Source organism: Apteryx mantelli, chromosome 12, assembly GCF_036417845.1.
Source record: "Apteryx mantelli isolate bAptMan1 chromosome 12, bAptMan1.hap1, whole genome shotgun sequence".
Classification (NCBI taxonomy): Eukaryota; Metazoa; Chordata; class Aves; order Apterygiformes; family Apterygidae; genus Apteryx; species Apteryx mantelli.
The window spans coordinates 10,485,271-10,509,149 of NC_089989.1; the positions used below are offsets into that span (position 1 = coordinate 10,485,271).

Here is a 23,879-nt window from a genome sequence, read left to right on the forward strand (position 1 = left end):
AGAACTATTCAAAGCCATTACTGGAAGGGAGCTCACACCATCTTTCAAACCACCTCTTGGTTCCACTCTTCATCATTCTGTTTTGTGAATAATCTTATTTCAAGACCACCACTGACAGATCAAAAGTGACAGATTCCTACCTTGCTCTGCCCCGTTAACACACACTTTGAGGTTGACATAGGCGCAGGCTGGACCAACAGAATGACACAAACCACCTCTGACAAGTGTAATTTCTAGCTCTGATCCCTTCAGCTAAAAACAGGAATATTATGATTACTTAAACATTGTTTTATTAAAAAACATAACCAAAATATCTTCCTTAAATAAACCACATGAAGATACTGTTTTGTTAAACTAAACAATTACATGATAACATAATAACATAGCAAGTTTTGTTGCATCTTCCTTCAGAGGCAGAGTTCTTCAAATATGAACCATTTACTCTTAATGTATGCCAAAGTTAAACAATATTTAACACATAAGAAAAACAGCGTGGAATAAATGGCCTAATTTTTGCAAGTGTTCAGTGCCACAGAACAGTGATGAAAGGCTCCAAAAATATAATCCAAAAGTGACTATAGCTAAGAAAGGAAGAGTCCTGTAGATGCAATTCAGAGTAGCTGAAGGAAGGCTCCTGCTCCGCAGCACTCGCTGGAGAAGCCTCCATCGGTCTCTGCTGGCCACAGACAACAGCCAGAGACAGTAGATGCCCTTGGTGTCACATCAACCTTTGTGACCATCTCCCCATTAGCAATTAGTGAATCATTTAAAACTCGAAACACCCTAGCAAGAAATGGAACGAGTATTTTTCTTTGCAAATTAGACACTGGAGGATGAAGACATTTGAAAATTTTTAGCAATACTACAGAAACAAATCTATTTTGTAGAGGCCTGAAACCACAGCTTCAGCTACAAGACTATGCTTTTTCAAGCAGCATTATCTTCTGAACCAGGTACAGATTAGAATTACTACTGCACTCGTACCAATTTTCATGAGAAACACATTCTAAAAAGTTCTTAATTACAAGTTAAATTTGTAATTAAACAAAGAGCATTCAGATGCCAAGTGGCCATTTCAACCAAATTTCTCATAAATGCAGAGAAGGTCTGACAAGAGTCAGCAGAGCCCAGATGGCAAACAGCTCACCAGTGGAAGTGCCACTCTTTGGGTAGATCCTTTTATAACCTAGGGGAAAACACTTTGCGAGCAGCAAATCTCGTTTTGTGTTTACCCTCTTCTATCAGCAATTAAAAAATCAGTTTAAGTAGCTACTTTTCCTTCACAGTATTTTCTAAACTACTACTAAACATTCTGTTGTCTCTCACAGCCAGTCTTTGGAAGAGCAGTTCATAATTAAGGCTTTGTATCAAAAAGCAATCCAGTTAAATTTCACAGAAATACTGAGCCTGAATGTATTCAAAGTATTTCCAAAAGACACAGTCTGCACTTCATTTTTGTCTTGGTCTTCATGTATATTAACATCATGCAGACTTGTTATTCCTTCTGATAGTTTTCAGAAATTTGGTGCAATGATCCTGCCAGAGTTGACTTAATTTATGAAGTCACATGTGGAATTACACACTTATAACTTGCACCTGCTTTTATATCTCAAAGCGCGCAACTGCCATAAAGCATTTTCCTTGTCAACACCGCTTATCAACCCCCACTAGCACACGCGAGAATTCCTGTGTAATTCAACTTCGATTCACACATTCAAAGTCTTTGTGCCAGGAAGCGCCAGCACAGAAACCCATATGCACTTAGGGCTCCAGTAACTAAAGATGACTAACTGCAGTCAGCTCTGATGCACCAAGCTACAAATTAATTGCTCATAATTGTATCTATCCTTAACACACCGCAAAAGGCAAATTTCTACACCAGAAGGACCTCTTCAGAAGGGCTTTTTCATTTCAGGTACTTGTATTTACTGGTGTTAATGTGCCAAGATAGCTGCATCAGAGCACAGCGTATACAAAGGGAAACAGCTGTCCTCAGCATTAAATCTCTGCAGTCCCAGTGAGAGGAAGACTTTAAAGTTGCACTAAAACCTCAGTGATCTGATCCTATTCCACCTTTATTTTACATCCTAAATATCTGCCTACCACGGCAGAGGCCCACAAGCTCTGGCAGCATGGTTAACACTGAGGTGTGCAGAAGACTGCCCAGCCAGCAGCGGCCAGCGCAGACCAACTCCTCAGAGCGAGCCAGCGCTCTCAGCACACTAACAATTACTGATTATTTTACCCTAAAAGACTGTCAACTTGGTATTTACTTGCAAAGTGATTTTCTTTGTCTCAGACTACCACACATTACACTGCCAGTTTGGGCTATCTAAACTGTACAACAACTCACAGCTAATATTTGTGTTCGACAAAATTGCCATGCCTAAGGTTTTAAGCTAACAGACAGAAACGCTCAGCACTATGAACATTTTAAGATTATCTTATTTCTGTAAACTTACTCATTAATTGCAATAGCCACACAGGACTGTCTGCATGAAGTGTTGTTTCAGTTAGAGTTTTATAGGCTTTCCCAGGCTGAAATCTTACCTTTGTGCAAGCCCACAGCCTGACCCACAAGCCTCCCGCTTGCTTACTAGCTCCTAATTTCCAAAACTGAGCAGATGCCTGGTTTTTGTGGACGTCCAGACCACAGCTATCAATTACGTCAATAATAACTAGCACCATCTGTCAGGGGAAGATCTTACTACACAGACAGCATTATTTAAAACAAATGTAACAGACTCATCTTTTCACTTTTCACAATATGATTTTCTTCACTAGACTCTGCTTAGTTAAGATTTCAAAACAGAAAAGTAAGAGGGGAAAAAAACATATTTGCACATGCATCAAAGCTTTCACAGAAAAATGTAGCGACTAGCATTAAACTCAACACAGTATGCAACTATATCAGAGTTAGGCTATGGACACAAGTACTTCTCAGAATTACACTAGGGAAAAAGTCTGACTACTGCTGTTTCATCCTCTAAAGAAAAGAGAAATATATATACATAGATACATATACGTGTGTGTGTGCTTTTGTATTTATATATATAAAAAACTATTGTTAGTTTAAATATATGTATGCACATTATATATTATATATACAATATTATATATATTATATATTTACAGTTATATTTATATTCATATATTTAAGTGAAAACCCAAGAAAAATAAAAACCAAAGAAAATAATCACACTTTACAGAAAATATTTTAAAATAACGTCTTCTTTAATTTTCCCAACTATCTGTAGATAATCACTAAAGCACATGAATTCATCCACATCAAATTCATTCTTCCAACGGCTCTACATTCTCATTCAGATTTAATGTTGACTTTTAACACCAGACTGTCCAACAGCATCATCTAGGTTTATACTCTTCACAATTAATCAGATAGGTACCTGTATCGTCCGCAACTCTCACAGCATTCTCTACTTTTACGTAACGCTTTTTCACATGTGATTGTCACTAAGTGAAACTATTAGTTTCGGAAAAGGTCAAAAGTAACTTTGTTTAAAATTTGTTCAACTTGAAAAGTTCCATTAACAAGTTTAAAATATTTCCTTACACATACTGTTTAGCAAAATGGATGAAATGCATCCTTTCTTTTCAGCTATTCCCAGACCCTAAGCCATTCTGCAATTGAAATTGGTAAGTCATTTGGTATATCATAAGTCCTTCTGGTCTAGCATGACATTTAGTTTGAAGAGTCTTTTGCATCCTCAATTCTGACAGACATGCCTTTTGAATATGTTAAGTTTGCATAAAATGAAGGCAAAAGCCTTCTCAAAACGCATCAGAACAGTCAAAGAAAACAAACAAAATGGTTCAAATCTGGTGCTGAAAGAATACCTGTAAAGTCTGTGAAACTCTGCATCGTTATGAAAGACTAAACTTTAGAAATATAGCCAAAAGGTAAAATTTAGAATCCAAAGAGCTTTTCTAATACAAAAGCATACTGAAGTAAAGAAACTAGAATAACAATATTTTTGTTGTCCAGGCAATGAACTAATCCGAGTACAAATAACCATCCAACCCCTATTATACTTGCACATTGACTGCCTAAGGTTTGTATTTTGGTACCCAAATGGCTTCATTTCCAAAGATACTGGACACAGAGCCCAACTATTTTCTTTTTAAACCAAAAAGATGAATATGGAAATTCATAAATATGAAAATGTCCACTATATCCCATGAATAAGTACTGACATCCACATTTTCTATAATCCAAATGACTTGTTTAGTTAAAAGCAGATGACAAAATGAACCATGTGGTCAACATTTTTTCTTTCTTACCTGGGTTTTCTCCTGGATGAGAACTTCTTTTGAGGTAGGCACTGGGTATGGCTTCAGGGCAGCCTTTACTGTTGCAAAAATGAAATCTGTATGCTCCTTAATAACAGTATCCAGGTAGTCACCTTCTGGATTTGATCTGTAGTAAACTGTAATCTCATCTGTAGGAACCAGATTTCGCTGAAGGATAGACCAAAAGTATTAGTAATGACAGTACGATGACTTCTGCATACACAAACTATAAAGAAGGATACTTGCTAAATATAGATATTTTTAAAAATCTTATAAAGATATGAACCAGACATTCATTAAAAGCTTCCACACAAATTTTAGAACAGATGATTCTTTTGTCAGACAAGCAAAAGAGGCTTGAAACGTTACGATTTTTTTTTTAAAAAAAGGAGATGACAGAAAAACTGACTTTACTGAGAATGTCTCATTTTCAAATTCATTTACCAACTCTCCCCCTTAAAGTACTGAAAGCCTACCAAATTTTATTTAAAAGTTTTTTTTGACGCACAAGATTTTTTTTTACAGCATTTTCATGATCTGTTAGCCTGAAATTAAACCCCCAGTTCTGGTCATTACTGAACAACTGCTCAACCAGTGACATTTTCTTCACACAGAACAGTCTTCAAGATATTTTGATACCGTTTTTGAAGGTGGTCACCAGACTTATGTTTTCACACTATTTATCTCACATACTGACAAGTATTTCAGAAAAATGACAATTAATCTGAAAGGTACACTTATTGGTACTGAATTATATTAGAATACACTGCTTTAGTAAGAAAATGACTACAAGCAAAAAACGTGAAAAAAGTAACTGCTCAGAGACAACTTGATTTTCCAAATCTGCTAAAAATACTGATTATACGAATGCCATCTCAGCAATTATTACTGCAGATCAAGAATCTCTGCATATTTAATCTCTTGTACACTTTGCTATTAGGAATGGGAAAGAAAGAATGACAGAATAAATGCATTTTAGCATTATAAGTTTATTAATAAATAGCCAAGACTAAAAAAAATTAGTATTCTAAATATTCCTTTAAAAGAGAATAAATTATGACTCTGTCACTACAGAAGTAAATTTAATTCATCCAGTAACTTATGTAACTTAACGACCTTCCTTCCTGTTTTTATTCTATAAAGCATTGATATAAGTTTGTCATTTTTCATACATGCTCTTACTGAAGATTTATGCAGTTTTTATTGTTAAAAAAAAAAAAAAAAAAAATCTTTTCCCAAAATCAAGTCCCATGGAAATTATCTCTACACACTACTTAGAGCTCTGGCAAGATTTCTTCAGGTGCAAGTCTGAGAAAGATGCAAGTTCTGGCCTATCATGGTCAACAAGTTAGCCAAGCAGAAAAATTCGACGTGTATCATAAAACAACATGTTCCATTTTTGCAGTATGGCAATGAGAGGGTTTTTTTGTTTGGTTGGATTTTTTTTGCTTTAAGCTTGCAAGTTCTAAAGCTTTTAAAATTATTTATGCAGAATTACATATTACTTAAAGTTCTCTCCATATTAAAAGTTCTTTAGACTTGTCATCACCTCCCTGCTTTATTGGCACAAAGTGTCGATATTCAGTGCAGCTCTTTCTGGTTTAGTATTGTAGAGAGAAGGAAGTTACATCAGTTCAAAGTGCCTTAACATAAACATCAGATAGCTTCGCTTGTATATACGATTAGAGAAATTTAGAGCCGAATTTAGAGCCATTAATGTTGATATACAAATCGGTGCCAGAAATGCCTCATACAAGTTTGCTGCTTTTAGCAGTCATAAGCTCAGATGTCTTGGCGCTCGCCAACCCAGCTGACGTAACACATTGGAACTGAGGCAGAGGAGAACATAATACTTGGCAAGAGGAAAGGCATGGATGAGAGTTGGTTAACTGAGAGTTACATAGCTGAGAAGAGAAAATATGAGGTTCTTGGTACAAAAAAAAAAAAGTTCATTCACTATGGATGATGTCTATATAAACTCATGGTTCAACTCTAGCTACTTAAGAGTACAGAAGTTTTAAAATGAAAATAATTGTTTCTAGCCATTTATGTCAGATCAGAGAGCTATACAGGAGAATAAATGATACAGGGCTGCATGTTTCAATTAAGGTCAGTTCCCTCTACATATTGACAAAAAATTGTTTAAAAATAAAACTTCTTGTTCCACTGCTTCCTAACCTTTTTGCGAAGCTTCTGAATGCGATTAATCACTTCCCGGGCAACTCCTTCATCCACCATTGACTGGTCTGGGGTAACATCTAGCAGAACTAAAACCTGAAGTAAGGCACAGAAGACAGTTGAACAGATAAACTTTTAAATAAGTCCATATTAATTCACTCAGATTCACAGTTATGTTTAACAGAACTTCTCAGTTACATCATGTTGAAGAGTGTAAGAGAGTGCTTTAACAGCTCAAAAATCTAAAAGATTATCTCATAGTAGGTATTGTCAGTTCTTTAAGGACCAAAGAAAACCACTCCAGCTTCACCTCACAATTTTCATTTTACTTCTAGAAGAATACTTCCCTTGAACCAAAAAAAATAAGAAACAACCAATAAAATACCTGAGCATCAGAATGTGCCTCAAACTGGGCAGATCCTCCAGCAACCTGATCAAAAGTATACATGAGACGAAGATCTTCCCCATGCAATTCATGCCCTTCTACAACAATAGTGCCTGTATTAATAGCAAATGAAGAACTTCTCTTAAAAACCACGGTAAAAACTTTCCCTTAATTCAAAAAGCATAAAACAAGTATCAAACTTCAAATACAGGAAACACACTACATCTGCAGTACAGCTAAACAGCAATTAAACACGGTAAGAAACACCAAACTACCCCAAATTCAGATTTTCCCACAGGCAACAGAACTCAGCTAAAACATACACTTCAGCAACTATATAACATTTGAATGAAACTGAGTAAAATATAAAGATAACCTGCATATTGAATTCAATTCAAAATTTATGTTCTAGCAGCTATATAAGCAGATACACCTGGAAAATTCACAACCCCCTGCAAATCTGCCGTTGAAACACCACGTTTACAATAAAAACTGTCACAAGGATACTCAGTTCAAATTTGACTCAGTCTTATGCAACAACTTATTCTTTATTCCATTTTCTACTTATGAGAGCACTGTTCTACTGTTGACAAAATTTAAAAATAAAGAAAAAAAAACCTTTTCTTCTATTCTCATTAACATGAAATTTAATTCGGATGCTAAGTGGGAAATAGGCCTTAAATTTCCTGAAGTCCATGGAAGGATACTTTTGCATCTGTTCCCATAAATGCTTGATTAACATACACGAATAAAGGGTAATTGCTTGAATTCTTCTTATAGATCCAAAATCCTTTGGCTCTTTTTTAGGTCAACATTGCCACCATTTGGCGGTTTGTGCCACTACCTACCGGTTTCTTGGAATTTTTCTAGCTGCTCACTCTTCAGCTCTTTGATTGCAGCCATGACAAGCTTAAAGGCACCTTTCAAACGCTTCCCAAGCACCATGTGATCCGGTTCTGCTCTCAGGCGGATTCCATACTTATCTTTATCAGTAGACAATGTCACTTGACGTACATTAAGCTCCTGTATAAACACACCAAGAGAAAAAACAAAGCTAAAGAACAGCCATCTCGGTGACGACTGCTGGAAAGAGTACAAGAAAGGCAAGATAGTACTAGGGTAGTCAAAACACTCAAGCTGCCAATTTTCTATATGGCTGCCCTTAGGAGCAGAGTAATTTGTCAACACAGACCAAACCAATACTCAAGTTATTCTTTAAAAGAACATCCCATGCTCATCTTCAGTCTTTAGGTAGAGATTTCTCTTTCATCAGTAGACACTTGCCAGCTCCCAACTCAAGTCAGATCCCTATTCAACAACCTTTTTATTTTACTGCTACAACTGCCTGAAGAGATAAAGCTGTTACCTTTGCGTGCAACAGCATCAGAAAATGGCCTGACAATATTCACAAAGAAAAACTCTTTCGGTATCCATTTAGCCAGAAAACTATAGTCTATAATTTTATATTTTAATGTTATAATATATAACATTTCCTCATATTCCCCCATTTCTTCTCCTTCCTTATGTGTTTATGCTAGGTCCTTATTGTACAGAAACATACCTTGCTCAGACAAGTCTCATTCCACACTTCACAGTGCAAGAATCCTGAAGGTAATTCAGCTTGCGGTGGCAGCCAAAAAAAGCTAAACCTTTCACCATCTTCACAAGGGTCCTAAGACCAAGGATATCATTTTGCCACTACTTAAAAAACCTGGGTGTACCCATATCTCAAATAATGCATGCTGGCTTTGCCCCATATTTGAAGGGGAACACAGCAGTGCTACAGAAGGTTTACGGAAGAACAACTGATTCAGAGGACAGAGTTGCTACCATTTGAGAAGAGACCAAAAAGGCTGGAGCTCTTTAGCGAGCAGAAGGTTGAGGGGGGATATGATTGAGGTTTGAAAAGTTATGAAGGCAGTGGGTAAGGAATGCAACTGTTACTCACCAAATTTCCCAAATACTCCCCAAACTAGGGAGCATGCAATGAAAATAGTAGGAGACTGGTTTAAAATAGATGCACAAGTAGTTAATCCTTGGAACTTGCTGCCACAAGAGAAGGTAGGGAGAGCATATTAGCAAGTTCAAAAAGGAATTAATCAAACTCACGATAACAGGCACACAAAAAGATATTAGAGGGAACAGGCAAGGATTTGCCCTTGAACACCTTTAAGTACAGTTGCTGCAGATGCCCAATTACAAGAGAAATGCACTGCAAGAAATGGCCAGAGCCTCGTGCTCTCCCTAAATGGACTCTGCCATTACAGGAGACAGCATATGGTGCTAGATGAGCCATTAGTCTAAACCACTAAGCCATTTCTGATGCTCTTAATTACAAAATTTTCCTCATTTTCCTCATCACATCACAATATTAAAAATCACCATTAAAAATACATATATATATACACATATATATAAAGTTACCTTCATTGCACACCCCGACTATGATACAATGCCAAACTTGAAAATACACCTCTCTGCTCTACACTTAATGCTGTCTGAAAAACAAATGCATTGCACGTTATTAATAACACCAAGAAACAGTGTTTTGGTTTATCTCCTGCAAACAGAGTAAAACACTGTACTGCAATGTTGCTCAGCATCTTCAAGAGTCTTCCCATTTCCCTGCTCTGTAAAGCTAGGTAAGAAACAAACACAAGCAGGACTTCAAAATACAAAATTCAAAGCTTGGCACAGCATCTCCATCTCCCTCTTCCTGGTGTAATGTGTCAGGGACAGACCTTAGGAATTCCTGCCACCAGCACACAACTCCCCTGCTCTCACAAAACTCGGCACGTGCTTGGAGCACTTCTCACTACAATCCTGCAGGTTTTGTCTGCCACACTGCCCAATGTTGGAGGCATTTTATGTTTAAATCTCCACTAGAAGGATGTTAATAGTTCACATTACCGTGGTACAGAACCACCAGGTGCGTTTGACAAGCAAGCTAATCCAAGCTTTGTAGATGGCAGAAGTAAAGGGAAGTGTCAGTGTGAAAGAACTAGCAAGTAGCCAAACATTTAGACTGAAGTGATGCTTAAATACAACTTCTGTTTTTTCAGTCTTTTTCCCCAGGAAGCTCTACTGACCTGAGGAGCAAGGAATAAACTGAATCTAATCTCATTTAATAAATCTTTTAGGAAATCTAATGAGAACTACGTACTTCAGAAATTCTGTTTTAATGGGGTGCTCTTGGAAACAAGCCCATAAGTAAAGTGATAAATGACAAACTTGATTGGGGGGAGGGAAAGAATAATCCAAAAAAAAAGCACAAAATTTGAAGACAACTTCTACTTTAGACCTGACTAGATATATTATATACAAGCCTACTCATCCAGAACAGATTTTCTATACAGATTAGATAAGGAAACCATTCTTCTATATACATTATTAATTACAAAAATAGAATGATTCTTTGAGAAAAGCAACTCTGTATCTTAGGTTTGTTTCTATCTACCTCAGTGTAGTGCTTAGATTTAAAATATTGCTTAGTTTTACTTGCCAAATAAAATCAATTACTTGGCACATCTTTCAAGTCTGATACACAAAGAGTGAGACTGAGGCAAGTGGTCCTTCCTACTCCCACTAGGATGGTGCTCATATTCACAGCACTATGCTAGGGCTTTTAAAAAAGACTGACCATACACTACCACAGTTCATGTGTCAGTTAATTCAAGCCATTCTTCCATTCTTGGAGTCAATCCATTAGTTTACTGTGACACCACTAACATTATGAAATACTGGGAGACCTTGAATCTGATGACTAGGAAGTCAATTATCTCTATTTTACCATAGCCATAGACAGCAAGGGGGTTAAAGGTATACAAAAGTGGAATGCCAACAAGATTTGGATGGTGCATACAGTAAAACTTACTCAGATAACAACCTTTCCACAGAAAGTAGTTTGAAAGAGGAGCCATGAACTAGTGCTGGAAAAAGCTTCAACTGCTAATGTATACAGAGAGTTTCAACAGTGCTGCTAAAAGCCTTCTGGATTCATTTCCTTCTGTGAGCTTGGTCATTTTTCCATAACAGCTGCACCATTTTCAGCAGTGGATCAATTCTATAGCCTGGACAGCTCTAGTATTAGTTTTAAATTCCATTTATTTAAATGATTTTTGTTTTGATGATAAGAAGAGTGCTGGTCAAAGAATACAGCTATTTCTGAAAAAGTGATGAATGAAATTTTCAAAGAATTGACAATTCCTGTATTTTTCAAGTTCTTTTGTCAGCAACTGCATAAAAATCAAATGGTGCAATTTTTCTGATAGCTTACCTCTGGCACCTGCAAATTTACTAGAAAAAGACTTCTGGCAATAACTAAAGGTTATGCACTGAATATGCACCAGTACAATGAACAAAGCTGCAAACACAGACAAAGTCTCAGTCTGCCTGTACATGCTGGTGTCTAACTCTGCACCATCCTTGTAAACAATTAATTGTAACACTTAGTGATTGCTATGCAACACCACAAAAACACATACTACGCTTCACTATCAGCCTGTTGAATTTTAAGATACATAATGAACACAGGAAAATAGACAAAGGTATCTTATTTTATATTTGTGCTTCTACAAACATACTTGAGCTTGTTGTAACTCAGCTTCCAAAAAGATATTCCTTACCTTTTTTTTAAGGTAGCAAACTAATATCAATTAAAACATATCTTTGTGTATTTATCCAATTACGCAGTGTTCCCATGTTACCTTACTTACCTTTACTGTACAAGTTCACAACTTATACAAGTTTTGTCAATTAGCCTTTTGGAAGTAATTTAAGTGAGCAAAACTCAGCTTTCTTAAAAGCAGATTCTGTACAATCCACAACCACAGTTTTGAGCTGAAAAAAAATTGTGGCAGACACTAACCTGAATGCCATAGAGTTCTGCTAGTGAAGAGATCCTGATATTGAAATGATTGAGAACAAAAGCAGTTCTGAAGGGATGTATCGTTGTTGTCAAGTCTAACAGGAACAATCGATAAGCTAACATCACAGAAAAACCTTACCAATTCTACCGGGAAATAAAGATTTTTCTTTTTTTCCTCCATCAAAATTCCTTCAGTGCACAAGGCACCACATAATTCACTCAACCATTACACTAATTATTTTTATCTAGATAGGCTTTCAGAGTAGCCTAGGATCATCACAATTTGTGAGTAGAGAGCTTTTTTGCCTTTTTTTTCTTCTTTCTTTCTTTCTTTCTTTTCTTTTGAGGCTGGATGTTTTCCCTGTACAGGTTTTCTCTTTGCATCTTTCCCTGTCTGCTATCAGATCATGTGTAACAACTTTTCTTGACTTTTAAGGCCTTTCAAGATAGATTCCTTGCATCTTCTCAATCAATATCCAGACACAAAAGAAATGATCCCAATCCCATACTGCTGATCTATTTGACAAATTTCCAAACTTACCACTTTGCTCTTAATATGCCCATAACACTCAAGAGATGCTCCCCTACTTTGTCTTGCACTACAATTGTGCACTCTTCAATATTTATACAGCTTCAACACAGTGGGTCCTGCTGTGTAACTAGGGGGTGAATTCTTAAGTCCTATAGTGACTAAAATCAAAACAAAAAGCATACAACACTGATCCAAAACAACCTCATGCATCAAGTCATGGCCCTGCCACCCGTAACAAGTGATTTTAAGTTGCCCCATAAGAATTTTTAGAAGCCTTCTATAGGTGTACTTAAACTTGGGGAAAAAAGGTATTAGTGGGGTGATAGAGAATTAGGAAACAACTAAATGCCAAATCTAAGTATAAGAGGGCACCAGACAGTGCTCCTCTGCTTCCAATCATCTCTTGAATTCCCCTCTCTGACTGGCATGGTCACTCTCACCATAACAAATGCGACGAGTTTATCTTGATAAGGCAGATGAAGATTTTTATTCTCTTTGTGAAGGCAAAGCAGCTTATTTCGACAATGACATCTTGAACTAAAAAAGACTCATCAAATTTCAAGTACGTGGCTAGGTCTTCTGTTACAGAGCACTCTGAAGATATCTCCTTAAAAGGAAGAAAGAATCCTTAACCTACCAAGGACAGGTTTATGTTAAGGGCCATACCATTTCTGGACGAAGGAAAAATACTTCGATATTGTACCATCAGTGGTTATTATAATCAAAAAAGAACTTTAATCTTACTGATATCTTTGAAAACCTGTTTCACTGGCTGTAGAGAATGTCAAATGTTGCATAAATTTATGAAAGAACAATAAAAATCCATTAAATGTAAAGCATCATAATCTTATGCTCCAGGTACTACTACTTTGCATTAGGACAGCTATTATAAACGACACCAAGTCAGTATATAGGCCACTCTGGAAAGTGAAAGACTGACAAATCAAAGATGACAGGAAGGTCAAAGGTCAATTAGTAGAAATATTTCCTATTTAATACCTCAGAGGCCATTAAACAGAAACACAAACTAAAAACAGAGTTTCCTGAACCCACCAGTCCTATAACAGCTCTTCTGAAGAAGAGGGTCTTAGGTGATACAACATGAAACGAATATCCTGAAGATAGAAATGAGACCATAAGTTCCTCTGCAGGAAGCCAAATTCAAAGCTTCAGACCTGTGGGTGGAGCTACTTGAAGGAGGGAACTAGTCCAAACTGAGGAGAATCCCTACATTTCCCCTCCAATTACTGTGCTTTCACACATACGAGCCATGCACTAATATGACAGTGGCCAAGAAGTATGCAGGATGTAAAGTTTGATGAGGAATTAAGTCGTAGTGGTAATCCATTTTTGGCGTATCTGCTATGAGCACTGAAAGTATAGGAAGAGGAGAAGAGGAGGACAGCCCTAGAAGGGTAACAGAGATGGAAACCATATCCCAGGGCTCACCCTTCCAGATCAGAAGCTACTGTGAGAGAGAAGAGAAGGAATTATTTTATAAACTGCACAGATGTACAACTATATTGCTGCTCAAAACATTTTTCTTCTGCCTTTTGCTCATTTAAACAGCGATTATCTTCCAAATACAAGTAGAGCTGGGAGGGCAAGACATGAGAAGGCTAAGCCTGCAGTTCACAGACTTCTAGAGATGGTTTTAAGACTGCTACATGAAACCCATCATAATAGTTAGGTAAGTCAATATGCGGAGTTTTTTAGTTTGTATGTTACATCGTACTTAATTTCTCTAGCACATACTTTGTATTGGGGCTAATAATACATCAAAAAACTTTTAAATCAGGAGGAGTTAAATAGGGAAGAGTGTCTGAACAGCTAGCTAGGTATTCTTGTTTTGCAAGAGCACTCATTCAGGTCTCACGTGATGGAAGTGTGGTGCGTATATTAAGCCTTGTTGAATTAGAGCTGCACAAAAATGCAACAGGATTGCATAAGGGAAGGACTTGAGTAAAAATCCAAATGGATTAATACAGAGATTACTGTCATGAAATCATCCCCAATTTATACTCTTGAGTAGAATATATGCATTTTGCCCAATATCCTACATAAATTCAGTTCCTTTAGAAGTCTGCATCTCTTAGCAGGTAAAAAGCTCCTATTGGAATGCAATTCCTTCCTCCCAACAACATAGACAGTTACGATGATGGAAGTCTTGGCGCATCTCCCCAAGCAACACAGTGGAACACCTTGGTGACAAGCGATCATCTATCCCAAGGAAAGACTACTTTAGCAGGAGGAAGTTAAGACTGAGCAGAAATAACAGTATTGCTTAAAAAATCTTCCTTCTTCCGTCACTGCCTTCCAGAGTAGTACCAAATCTTACACTGAACAGATGTCCTATTTAGCTCCCTGTCCGGTGAAGCAATTATCAAGCCCCTAGACTTCGGGCTGCTAACTGAAAAATTAAACACAGAAGAGGTCTTGATTTCAAATGCAATAGTCAAATGATAGATTTGAGTATTAACAGCCATTGGTTTGCGAGATGTTTTGAAGGCACCAAAAGCTACAAGGAACTGAAAGGCATACGAGCATAGTAGTTTCCCCCGTCCTTATTTTAGATTTACACCTGGCTCATCTATATTTGTTACTGTAGTTAAAAAAAAAAAAAAAATCCCTCTTGTTTTTCCCACCACTGTTTGATGTCCTCTTGTACATCACAGATGTGAAAGAAAAATGGATGTAGAGTATATTTATAATGAAATTTAATTGAACATAAAGCCCAAGAAAAAACTACCCTACAAACAATATTATAAAGCAATCAAAATAATAGGCTTAGTGTTCTCACTACAGCTTTGTAGATGTGGTACTGCAGTTTTAAAAGAATTATTTATAGTATAAATGTATAAATAAATGAAATTTACTTATTTATAAACAAACTCCTTTTTCATCTCACTTAAAATACTACTGATTTTTAAAAGACTGACTAAAAGCTGAATGTCCAACCAGCTTATAGAAAGTCAGCTCAAAAAGTCAGCAGGGTTACTTTTCTTTTGAATGGCAGGACTTTTATCCTAAGAAAGATTTAGAAGCAGGGCAGGCTGCATTTCTCTAATGGATACACATTAAAGAGAGTATTGCAGTGGTATACAGAAGAGGATAACTGTAAAGAATTATATAGACTAAGATCTTATCTATTTGACATTTTATTTCCTACACAACATCTTGCAAAAATCTTGGTTGGTCCCCTACTCTGCCTTATGCGGAATTCTCAAAATCAACCCTTCCACTTAAAGTCAAGCGACCGTTTTTAATGCCCTTTAACTGAGATTACATATTTGGCAACTCATCTGTCTTTGACAAGCATATAGTTGAATATTGTCTTGTTTTCATTCAGAAAATGTTTTTGTCCTTCGCTTATCAAGAAGAAGAACACTTCTGATGGCCTCTTGATTATTAATGAAGTCCTGCTGCATGGTCAGTTTGAAAGATTAATTATTTCTTAGTACTACAACTGACTACTTTAGGATCATCACCCATTTACTATTATTTCTGCACATAATTCTCATTCATATCCCTTCCAATATAAATCTTATTTAAATTAATTTTACTTAGCAAGTTATTAATGACGACAATAGGGGAGGTTAGGGACAATAGGGGAGGTTAGGGACTTTTGTTTGTTTGCGTATTAAAGGTAACTGACTTGCATACACAATTCCAGTTAAGCGTCATCTTCACTAGGTTCTTACCTCGAGGATGTATTTCTCCAAGGACCTGATGTTTTCCAGAGCCTCTGGATCCTGGTGGATGACAACTACTTCTTTCAGAGGATACTGGGGAGGGGAAAGAGAGGAAAAAGTCTGTTTTCTCCTTGCAACTGAAAATAAGAGCTTCAGAAATTATTATTTAATCATCATTGGAAGTTTTCGCTGTTGAATTACGCTCGGTATTCCAAAATTAGTTAAACTTCATTTTCCCAGACTTATCCCAAAGTTACACAGCTATCGCACATTCACAAGGTATTGGTAAGAGGCGTTAAAGAGTTCTAACCTTTACTGGAATGGTTTTTCTATCTCGGATTACTCGTCCAAGCTCAATAACAGACTGCAAGCAAGAAACGGCACTTTCGATTTTTTTGTCGATCAGATCCTCCCTAGATTAAAAAGGAAACATCCCATAGGTTCATCTTTTTTACATCTGTTTGAGCACATTTAAAGTATTTCGCTCCATTTCACAGAAATTTCTAAGAAACTGGATTATGCCCTGTTTGGGGTAACGTGAAAAATGAACAAACATGTTTTTCTCTTCTCTGTGGGAGAAGAGCGTGGAGAATGAATTTGCTCCAAAACAAAAAAGAGAGCTATTTTTAAATCATCTTTTATTAGCACCACTCACAAGATAATGATGGACTGAGTCATACTACCTACTTTAATATCTAATGAAAAATAAAATTTACATTAATAATATCATAAGAAGATGCAAAAGAGATTATATAAATAGGATACTTACAATGACAAAAAATACCTATATGCAACCAACTCACTGGATCTCAATTTATAATCTTTTCTAGGAATCCTACATATTTTAGCTTGATGTTTTAGACAGTCCTGTCATCGTTCCTGGCTTCATCATTTTTTCTGGCTTCATTATTTTAACACCCTTCCATTCTGAAGCAGCTTGCTTAATTTTTTTTTTTTTAAATAAGCTGACATTCACATCTTGCTTCAAATGTACTAGCAGCCAACAGTTCTGAGAATACAGTTTTCTTGCTTTCTTGAGTAGCTGCATAATTCAGGCAGCTCCTTTAAAACTGCACATATCAAGCACCGTATCAAGACAGGAAGTACTGGCTCAAAAGACAGTGGCGAACAAAATGAACATAAAGCTGCTAGCTGTTTTATAAGTGGAAAAAGTATTGGGATGAAAACAATGCTGTCAAGGATCATCCGGCAAAACAAAACCAGTAAAGCAGTAAAGCAAAACTAACACCTGGAATGTCCCCATCTCCTGCACTGCAGCTTCAATTAAAATGTTACTACTTATTTTGAAGCTTCTGTTCTTCCAAAAGCCAGTCTCCAGGATGGTTCTCAAAAAACTCTGAAGTGTGTAAATTGTGCAATAGTGTCTTGCACTCACAAAAGTTCACGTAACAATGTTGCATCATTTCAATATCACTTGCCATTACTCAGCATCACTGTGAAGCCATAAAATGAGAACAGTTTTTGTGGATTTCATGTACATGCACAGAATTTAATGCAACCAATCTGTTCAGACACCAGGCAGCCACGTAATACCTCACTGGGGTTTGTAAAATAGGTATGGAATCGAGTGCAGCTGTAAAAGTGGCAAAGTTTGTTAGCTTGATAACTATGACCGTTAATATATAGCTCTTCCTCTGTACTGTTAGAGGTTAAAATACTATTTTCTATAACTGCATCAAGAAAGCTTTTCATGTCTCTATTATTAACCAACAATACTGTCTTTATGCAGTCATCAAAAACATTCAAAGAAAAATGCAATTATGTGCTTAGCAGCTAAAGGTCAAACTGTAAAACTTTAACAATAATTTAATTTTGAAAACATGCCTTTATACCTGATGGATGGAGAAAAAAAAAAAAGAAACATAGGGGATCCAGTAAGTTACACAAACTAATAGCAGGCAAAAAGCCAATCTAAGTAGAAGAAAGAGGAGAAAGCTGTGCAGCCGCTCAAACACATCCTACGTTTGCATGATGCAGCAGCGAGTCAGTCAGCACTAACAGGAACAAGCAAGTGCCTAAGCCACTTTAAGGCCTGTGCTAACTCCCTGTCTGAGCTGAGTTCCCACAAATAGCTCAATATCCTTCCATTAGTCCATGCTAACGGAGCTCAAAAGCATTTCTGATAACTAACTGATGAGTTCCGCATTCTTTGATTACGTATTCTTTACAGCATGTTCCTAGGGATCAGAAAATCAGCATTAAAATTACACCAGTCTCAGACTCCGTGTAACAATAACCTCACTGCTAACTTACAATTTAAAGCTATCTGAAAGAACATACACCATGCTCAAAGGATATAGTATTCATAAAAGAAACATTACTAGAATGTTTAAATTCTTAAACTGACATCTGAAATATCAAGGTTAGTTCCCTTGCCCTTGAGGGTTTTCAGATTGAGCTGCGACGCTAAAGGAAATAGCAAATAATGTGCTTTTCTTGTATTCAGTGACTAATAGCAGACTTAAATGCACACACTAACTTCATACCAAAACACTAGCTTGGATTAAGTGATTACTGTAATACTAAAGTCTCCCTTGGCTGGACAGAAAACACGTCACGAACTGAGTTCTAGCTTGCTGAGTTGATACTATGGATAATCCAGTGCATGTCCAATACAACCATCATGGATCTAAACTCTTCTGAGACACATTAGCACTTACAAAACAACTCATCCAAGAATCATCCCAGCCTGGAAAGTTCTCTTTCCTATTACATATCCTTTTACAAGGAAGCGGCAATCTCTTCACGTAGTGGTCTAAACGCCTGAGCTGGAGCCAAAGGAACTCCTTCTGCTGGCTCCTTACATGCTCCGTACTAAAGAAGAGTTCCTACCCACGTGGGATTTGGCATCAGCAGCCAGGAAGAAAGGCTTACACGTGCAGGGATTCCCACGTTCTTGCGGCAGTAGGGTCTGCAACAAAGCTTCCTAAGCCTTTCAGATCCTTTATACTTCCAGTTAAGTGCATATTTTAAAGAGTAAAATGGATACTCCATGCCCGCCATAAGCAGGAAACATTATGAACTGGGAATGTGTATTCCTTCCAATTGTTTTTCCTCCTGCCTCTACAATCCTTTAACCCAGCACAAGTCTACTGCCTAAATGTGGAGGGAAAAAAAAATTCCCAGCTAACTTTGGGAGTGGGGGGTGAAGTATATTGCTAGCAAAAAGGAAGGTCTGCAACAGCAAAGAGACCAACATTAACCAGAGTTTAATCAACACTTAAATTTAACATTCTTTGCTCATAGAAAAGAAAAAAAATGTTAAAATATCATTTTAAGATTCATCTTGAGGCAAGGGAAGCATTCACCTTATAAAAGTATAGGTTATGAAAGTAGACTGTTTTCCTGTTGGGCAAAACAGTTTTACAGACAAGTAAGCAAAGGAGTACTTTACTATGAAAAGCAAAAAACCAACCAACCAAAGCCCAAACCTTCTTGCCATAGAACAGTTGTTTCTTACCTCACTTGGGGAAGCATGAGGTAGTGGATGCTTTCGGTGTTCTTTTCCTGAACTGAGGCTGGATCAATAAGTGTCTTCAGATTCTGATACATCAGTTCAGTGATAAATGGAGTATATGGTGCCTGCAATGTTGTATTCATTCATTCACTATTGTTTCTTTGTTGTTTGTACATTATGAATAAGCAATACTTATGAATTGCATAAGGACAGTTCAGGAAACAAAATGCTTACACAGTGTCTTCAACACAGAACTGATGTTATCCAAAACGTTGACTGTAATAAATGATGAAATTGGTACTACTTATTCACCTGTACTTTTGGGCATCCGGTGAGAAATCACAATGTCTCTTTGTAAGCCAGGTACTATCTGCATTCTTTATAGTACCATGGACTAGACAAGCAAATAAAGGGGGAGTGGAAAAGTGAATTAAGCTACACAAAGCAATAACAGCTCCTAGATTCTGTAGGAGACTTGAGACGCAGGCTTTTAGATTAACCACATTAAAAATGTCAAATAATTATAGTTTACTGTAAATCCCTTACCATAAGTCTGCACATGGAGTACAAAACACTAAACAGCGTTTCCAAAGCCATAATGCAGTCTTCAGTCCCATTCTCACCCTGTTCAAAGCATTCACCAGATTAGAGAAGATGGGGGGGGGGGGGGAAAATCAACTACAGTTTTAAAAATCAAAGTGCACTCTCACAAACATTCAAGATTTCATATCTTAATGTAATAAACTGTTTTTCCAAACTGTATCCATTATTGCTCAGTCCCATCAAGCAAGTGAAACTGAGCTATTCTACATTTTGTTTGCTTTATGAAGAAAACCAAACAAAGAAGAGGAAAAAAATTACTTTATACATACACAAATTAATTTCTCATTTCTGCTACCAGCTACAAACTGATCATTTGAAAAACACAGCATAAAGATTTTGTAAAACACCATGAAGCTGCTATGGTTTAAATTAACATAGACTATTTGGATTTTGTTTACAGTACATCATAGAAGTAGATACGTACCTTTAATCTTCTGCGATTCATTCTAATGTACCAGTTGGTCAAAATATCAACAAACTTCACTAGTCGAGGGACTACAGTGTACAGCCTGTAAGCTAGAAGGAAAAATGTTTACTGTAGGTAATATTTTCTTCTGCATCAAGTTCCTCACTTAAAGAAATGGATTATCATTTATAGCTTTGGTGTTAAGCAAAGCTTTAGTAGAAGCAAATATCTAGGTAAAAATAAAAAAAGTGATTAAACACACTTAAAAGCATATTATGAAGTTATACACATCATCTAGTCTCATGCTTCAAGACAAACATCTCCCAAATTACTCCCCTAATCCTACACAAACATGCATTATGGAAGCCTTATGCTTTTATTTGAATCATAAAGAGGAAAGTGGATGAGAAGCTATTCATCATGCAGGATCTGGCAAATCCTAGACTTGCACATGCTGTAAATAGACAAGTCAACAGAAATCATTGTAGAAACATACATCAAAATTTTACTGTCAGTTACTGCCACCATTTTCTTTCTTCATTGCCATATTTAAAATACAACACCTATTTCAATCAATTTTCCCTGAATTGCTTGCAATTTTTAATTATTTTTCTTAGTAACATAGTAGACTAAAAGAATGCAAAATAACAGCAAGCCTGATGGGGTAAGATGATAAACAGATGTATTTTCAAGTTCAGTGTAACTTAAAAGCATGGAGAGCTGCCAACACAAAAAGGAACGTCATCAGCAGCATTGCAGCGCAACTGTGAAAGCAAATTTCACTTGATCACTTCAATACAAGAGAATCAATTTTGTAGGACTTGGTTTCTAAGGAAAAGCCTGAACATAACTTTTTTTTTTTTAAAAAAGGGAGGAGCTTTTGAATAGTCTGAGCTTGATTTTCAATCTTAGTTTCATATATCAAGCAGCTACTGAAGGGAAGAGAAAAAAAAAAGAGAGAGATGCACATCTTTACTTTAAAAGTTTCATTACACTTTTCACTGCATTTTAGAAAATAGAAATATCTTTAAAGGCAGAGTACTAGTATTTAAACCTAAACAGGAAACTCTCAGAAGATCTGTGCCATGGTGGGTAAAGGCATTATTTATGTGGAAATCTGTATTCCTACAAGATTCCCAGGTCTGTTCTAGTACTGAATCATCTAGTTATAAGGCTGGCTAAAAAACCAAAAACCTCAAGAAGTAAAAGTAGTATATGGAGACCAGGTTAGCCTGTAAACATGATTTTCTCCCCTCAACGGCTAACTAAAACCCTAGTTTATAAGCCAAATTGCAAAATCCTACCTATGACTCAAGAAAGAGGCATGCACATACAGGGAAATGTGCACAAGCTGTTTTGTAAAACAGTATGTTATAGCAGGCACTATTAGGTAGGAAAAAATCCATAGTAAGACTTACTGTTTCTAAATACAGATTTTCACCCCCTTAAAACAAAGAATTGCTTATCATATTTTCCATAATATCTTTCCATTATTTTACCACTTGCCCTATTTAATTAAAGTCCCCAAATCATGTTTCCAACATGAAAGCTGAGGTTTAGAGGAGAAAATACACAGTACTACTGTTCAATAGCTAATGTTATATTTGGACAAGGATGTTAACGTAAACTAAAGCTAAGTCAGCTACATCAGATGGTGCTTAGAAACTTATTCACACACACCTACCTAAACTCAAGCACTTCTAAAGAGACCATTTCTACAGCTCCAGTTTTGAGCACCTATTAAAACAGAGATGATGGCTACATGATGGCAAAATGAGCAAAACCTCTCTTATGAGCACAAATGAGTATGGTTTAAACACGTTTTAAGTTTTGCCAAATTTCCACGAACAGCACATATCAGAAAGTAGCATCATTTCAGTTGGCTCATTTTCTCTAATTGCATATGCTTGGGGAAGTCTGAAGTTTTCCCCAAGCCATCAGTAACAGAGGTTTTGTTACACAGCTGCCTTTTCTTAAGTTTTGCTAGGCTCCCTAAAGTGTCCAGGAGCTGGAGCACGCTAACCTCACCTTATTTAAGGGAGAAGTAAAATAAACTGACAGGAATCTTCAGGGACTCCATTTAGGCTGAAATATTGCTGGATATTCAAACCACTTGTACAAATTGGGCAGATTTAACATAAATTTTACTTAACAAACATATTTGGCAATAACAGACTTGTGAACGTTTTTCTAGAGACAGGCAATTGGTGTGAAATTGAGCTCCGCTATAAAACACACTTCAGTAAGTAGGAAGAAGCCAAGCTGAATCGCAGCTTTCTTCTGGTTTGTGATGCCTCCTCGCCACTCAGGGTTTCAGGCTTGTGCGTTCTTACACGTGATCATACACACGGGCGTGCAAACAGTACGTTATTATGCAAACAGAGCTGTTTCCTGGAAGGATAGTGCCCAAATATCACCTCAGCAGCGCTGCCTCCACTATGTTCCAGCTCAGGCCTTACCAGACATAGCAGAGGCAACGAATTATTTTATGCATCCTGCAGGTGATGGAGTTGTACAGCATTAGCTGACAAACTCAATCATCTACTTTTGCTTCCATCACGCCACATCCACAACAGCTTCTGCATTCATTTATTCAGCATTTGCAATATCTTAGCTTCCAAAATGAAGCTTGTGTATTGTATTTAATTATCTCCTCTATCCAGCTCTTGAGGTTGTCAGTCACCATTATGAGCTTCCCTCGTCTCTTTCTGTAAAGGACATTTCCCCTACTTCAAGTCATATGAAGTAGGAATTCTGTTTAAAATATATACATATATATCCAAAACTAAGCTTTTTTTCCCCTCTTAATTAGTATAACAGACTATCATGAGGCAATACACTAAATTAATGCATCACATTAATACCTGGCTGACTGAATTCAGAGAGTTTATGCAGAAAGATAAATTGAAAAAAATCACGTTTATTGTTCACTTCAAAATAAGATGTGCCACTCATTTGATGAATGCATCAGGTTATCCTCACCTAACACAAAAGACAAAGCATTTATCAATACTACCGCAGTCTGATGGTCCTTACATAGTCATTTTCTAAAGGGAATTTTCTTCTCCTTCTCTAAAGGATCTTTTGCTTTGTAAAGATGGCAGCTGACGCATCCCATTTAACTAGCTTGGTTTTCCTCTTAGAAACCCAGAGCAGAGAATTCCAGTCTCCAGCCCCACTATCATCTTCCTACAAATACTATTTCTGTTTAAACCCCATACCCATGTACACATTCACAAATTAATCTTCCACTTTCCTCCAAAATACTTTCCTCCGTATAAGAAGCCCTTTACCTTGGATAGGCTGTACATATTTCTGTTTGGCAACACATGAAACTCAACACACAACTCTACCAGACTTCAAAGGACAAAACTTCTAGGAAGAAGCTGTGTCTTTTGACAACAGAGACCCTTCTCACCGTATGCCT

The 23,879-nt window shown here is 36.8% G+C and overlaps 1 protein-coding gene across 4 annotated transcripts in view; it reads right to left on the reverse strand.

The window, feature by feature from the left end:
• IARS1 (isoleucyl-tRNA synthetase 1) overlaps positions 1–23,879 on the reverse strand; it is a 111,242-nt gene that overhangs the window by 12,318 nt on the left and 75,045 nt on the right. For 2 of the 4 annotated variants that reach the window (XM_013945289.2, XM_067303173.1), the window contains 10 exons: positions 20,471–20,562; positions 19,990–20,067; positions 19,447–19,568; positions 16,276–16,378; positions 15,975–16,058; positions 7,723–7,897; positions 6,875–6,987; positions 6,490–6,585; positions 4,303–4,479; positions 141–252 (listed from right to left, as the gene is read on the reverse strand). In XM_013945289.2, the coding sequence (XP_013800743.2) occupies positions 141–252; positions 4,303–4,479; positions 6,490–6,585; positions 6,875–6,987; positions 7,723–7,897; positions 15,975–16,058; positions 16,276–16,378; positions 19,447–19,568; positions 19,990–20,067; positions 20,471–20,562 (1,152 nt within the window). The remainder of the gene's footprint in view (positions 1–140; positions 253–4,302; positions 4,480–6,489; positions 6,586–6,874; positions 6,988–7,722; positions 7,898–15,974; positions 16,059–16,275; positions 16,379–19,446; positions 19,569–19,989; positions 20,068–20,470; positions 20,563–23,879) is intronic. The other 2 variants (XM_013945290.2, XM_067303174.1) reach the window with 1 other exon arrangement.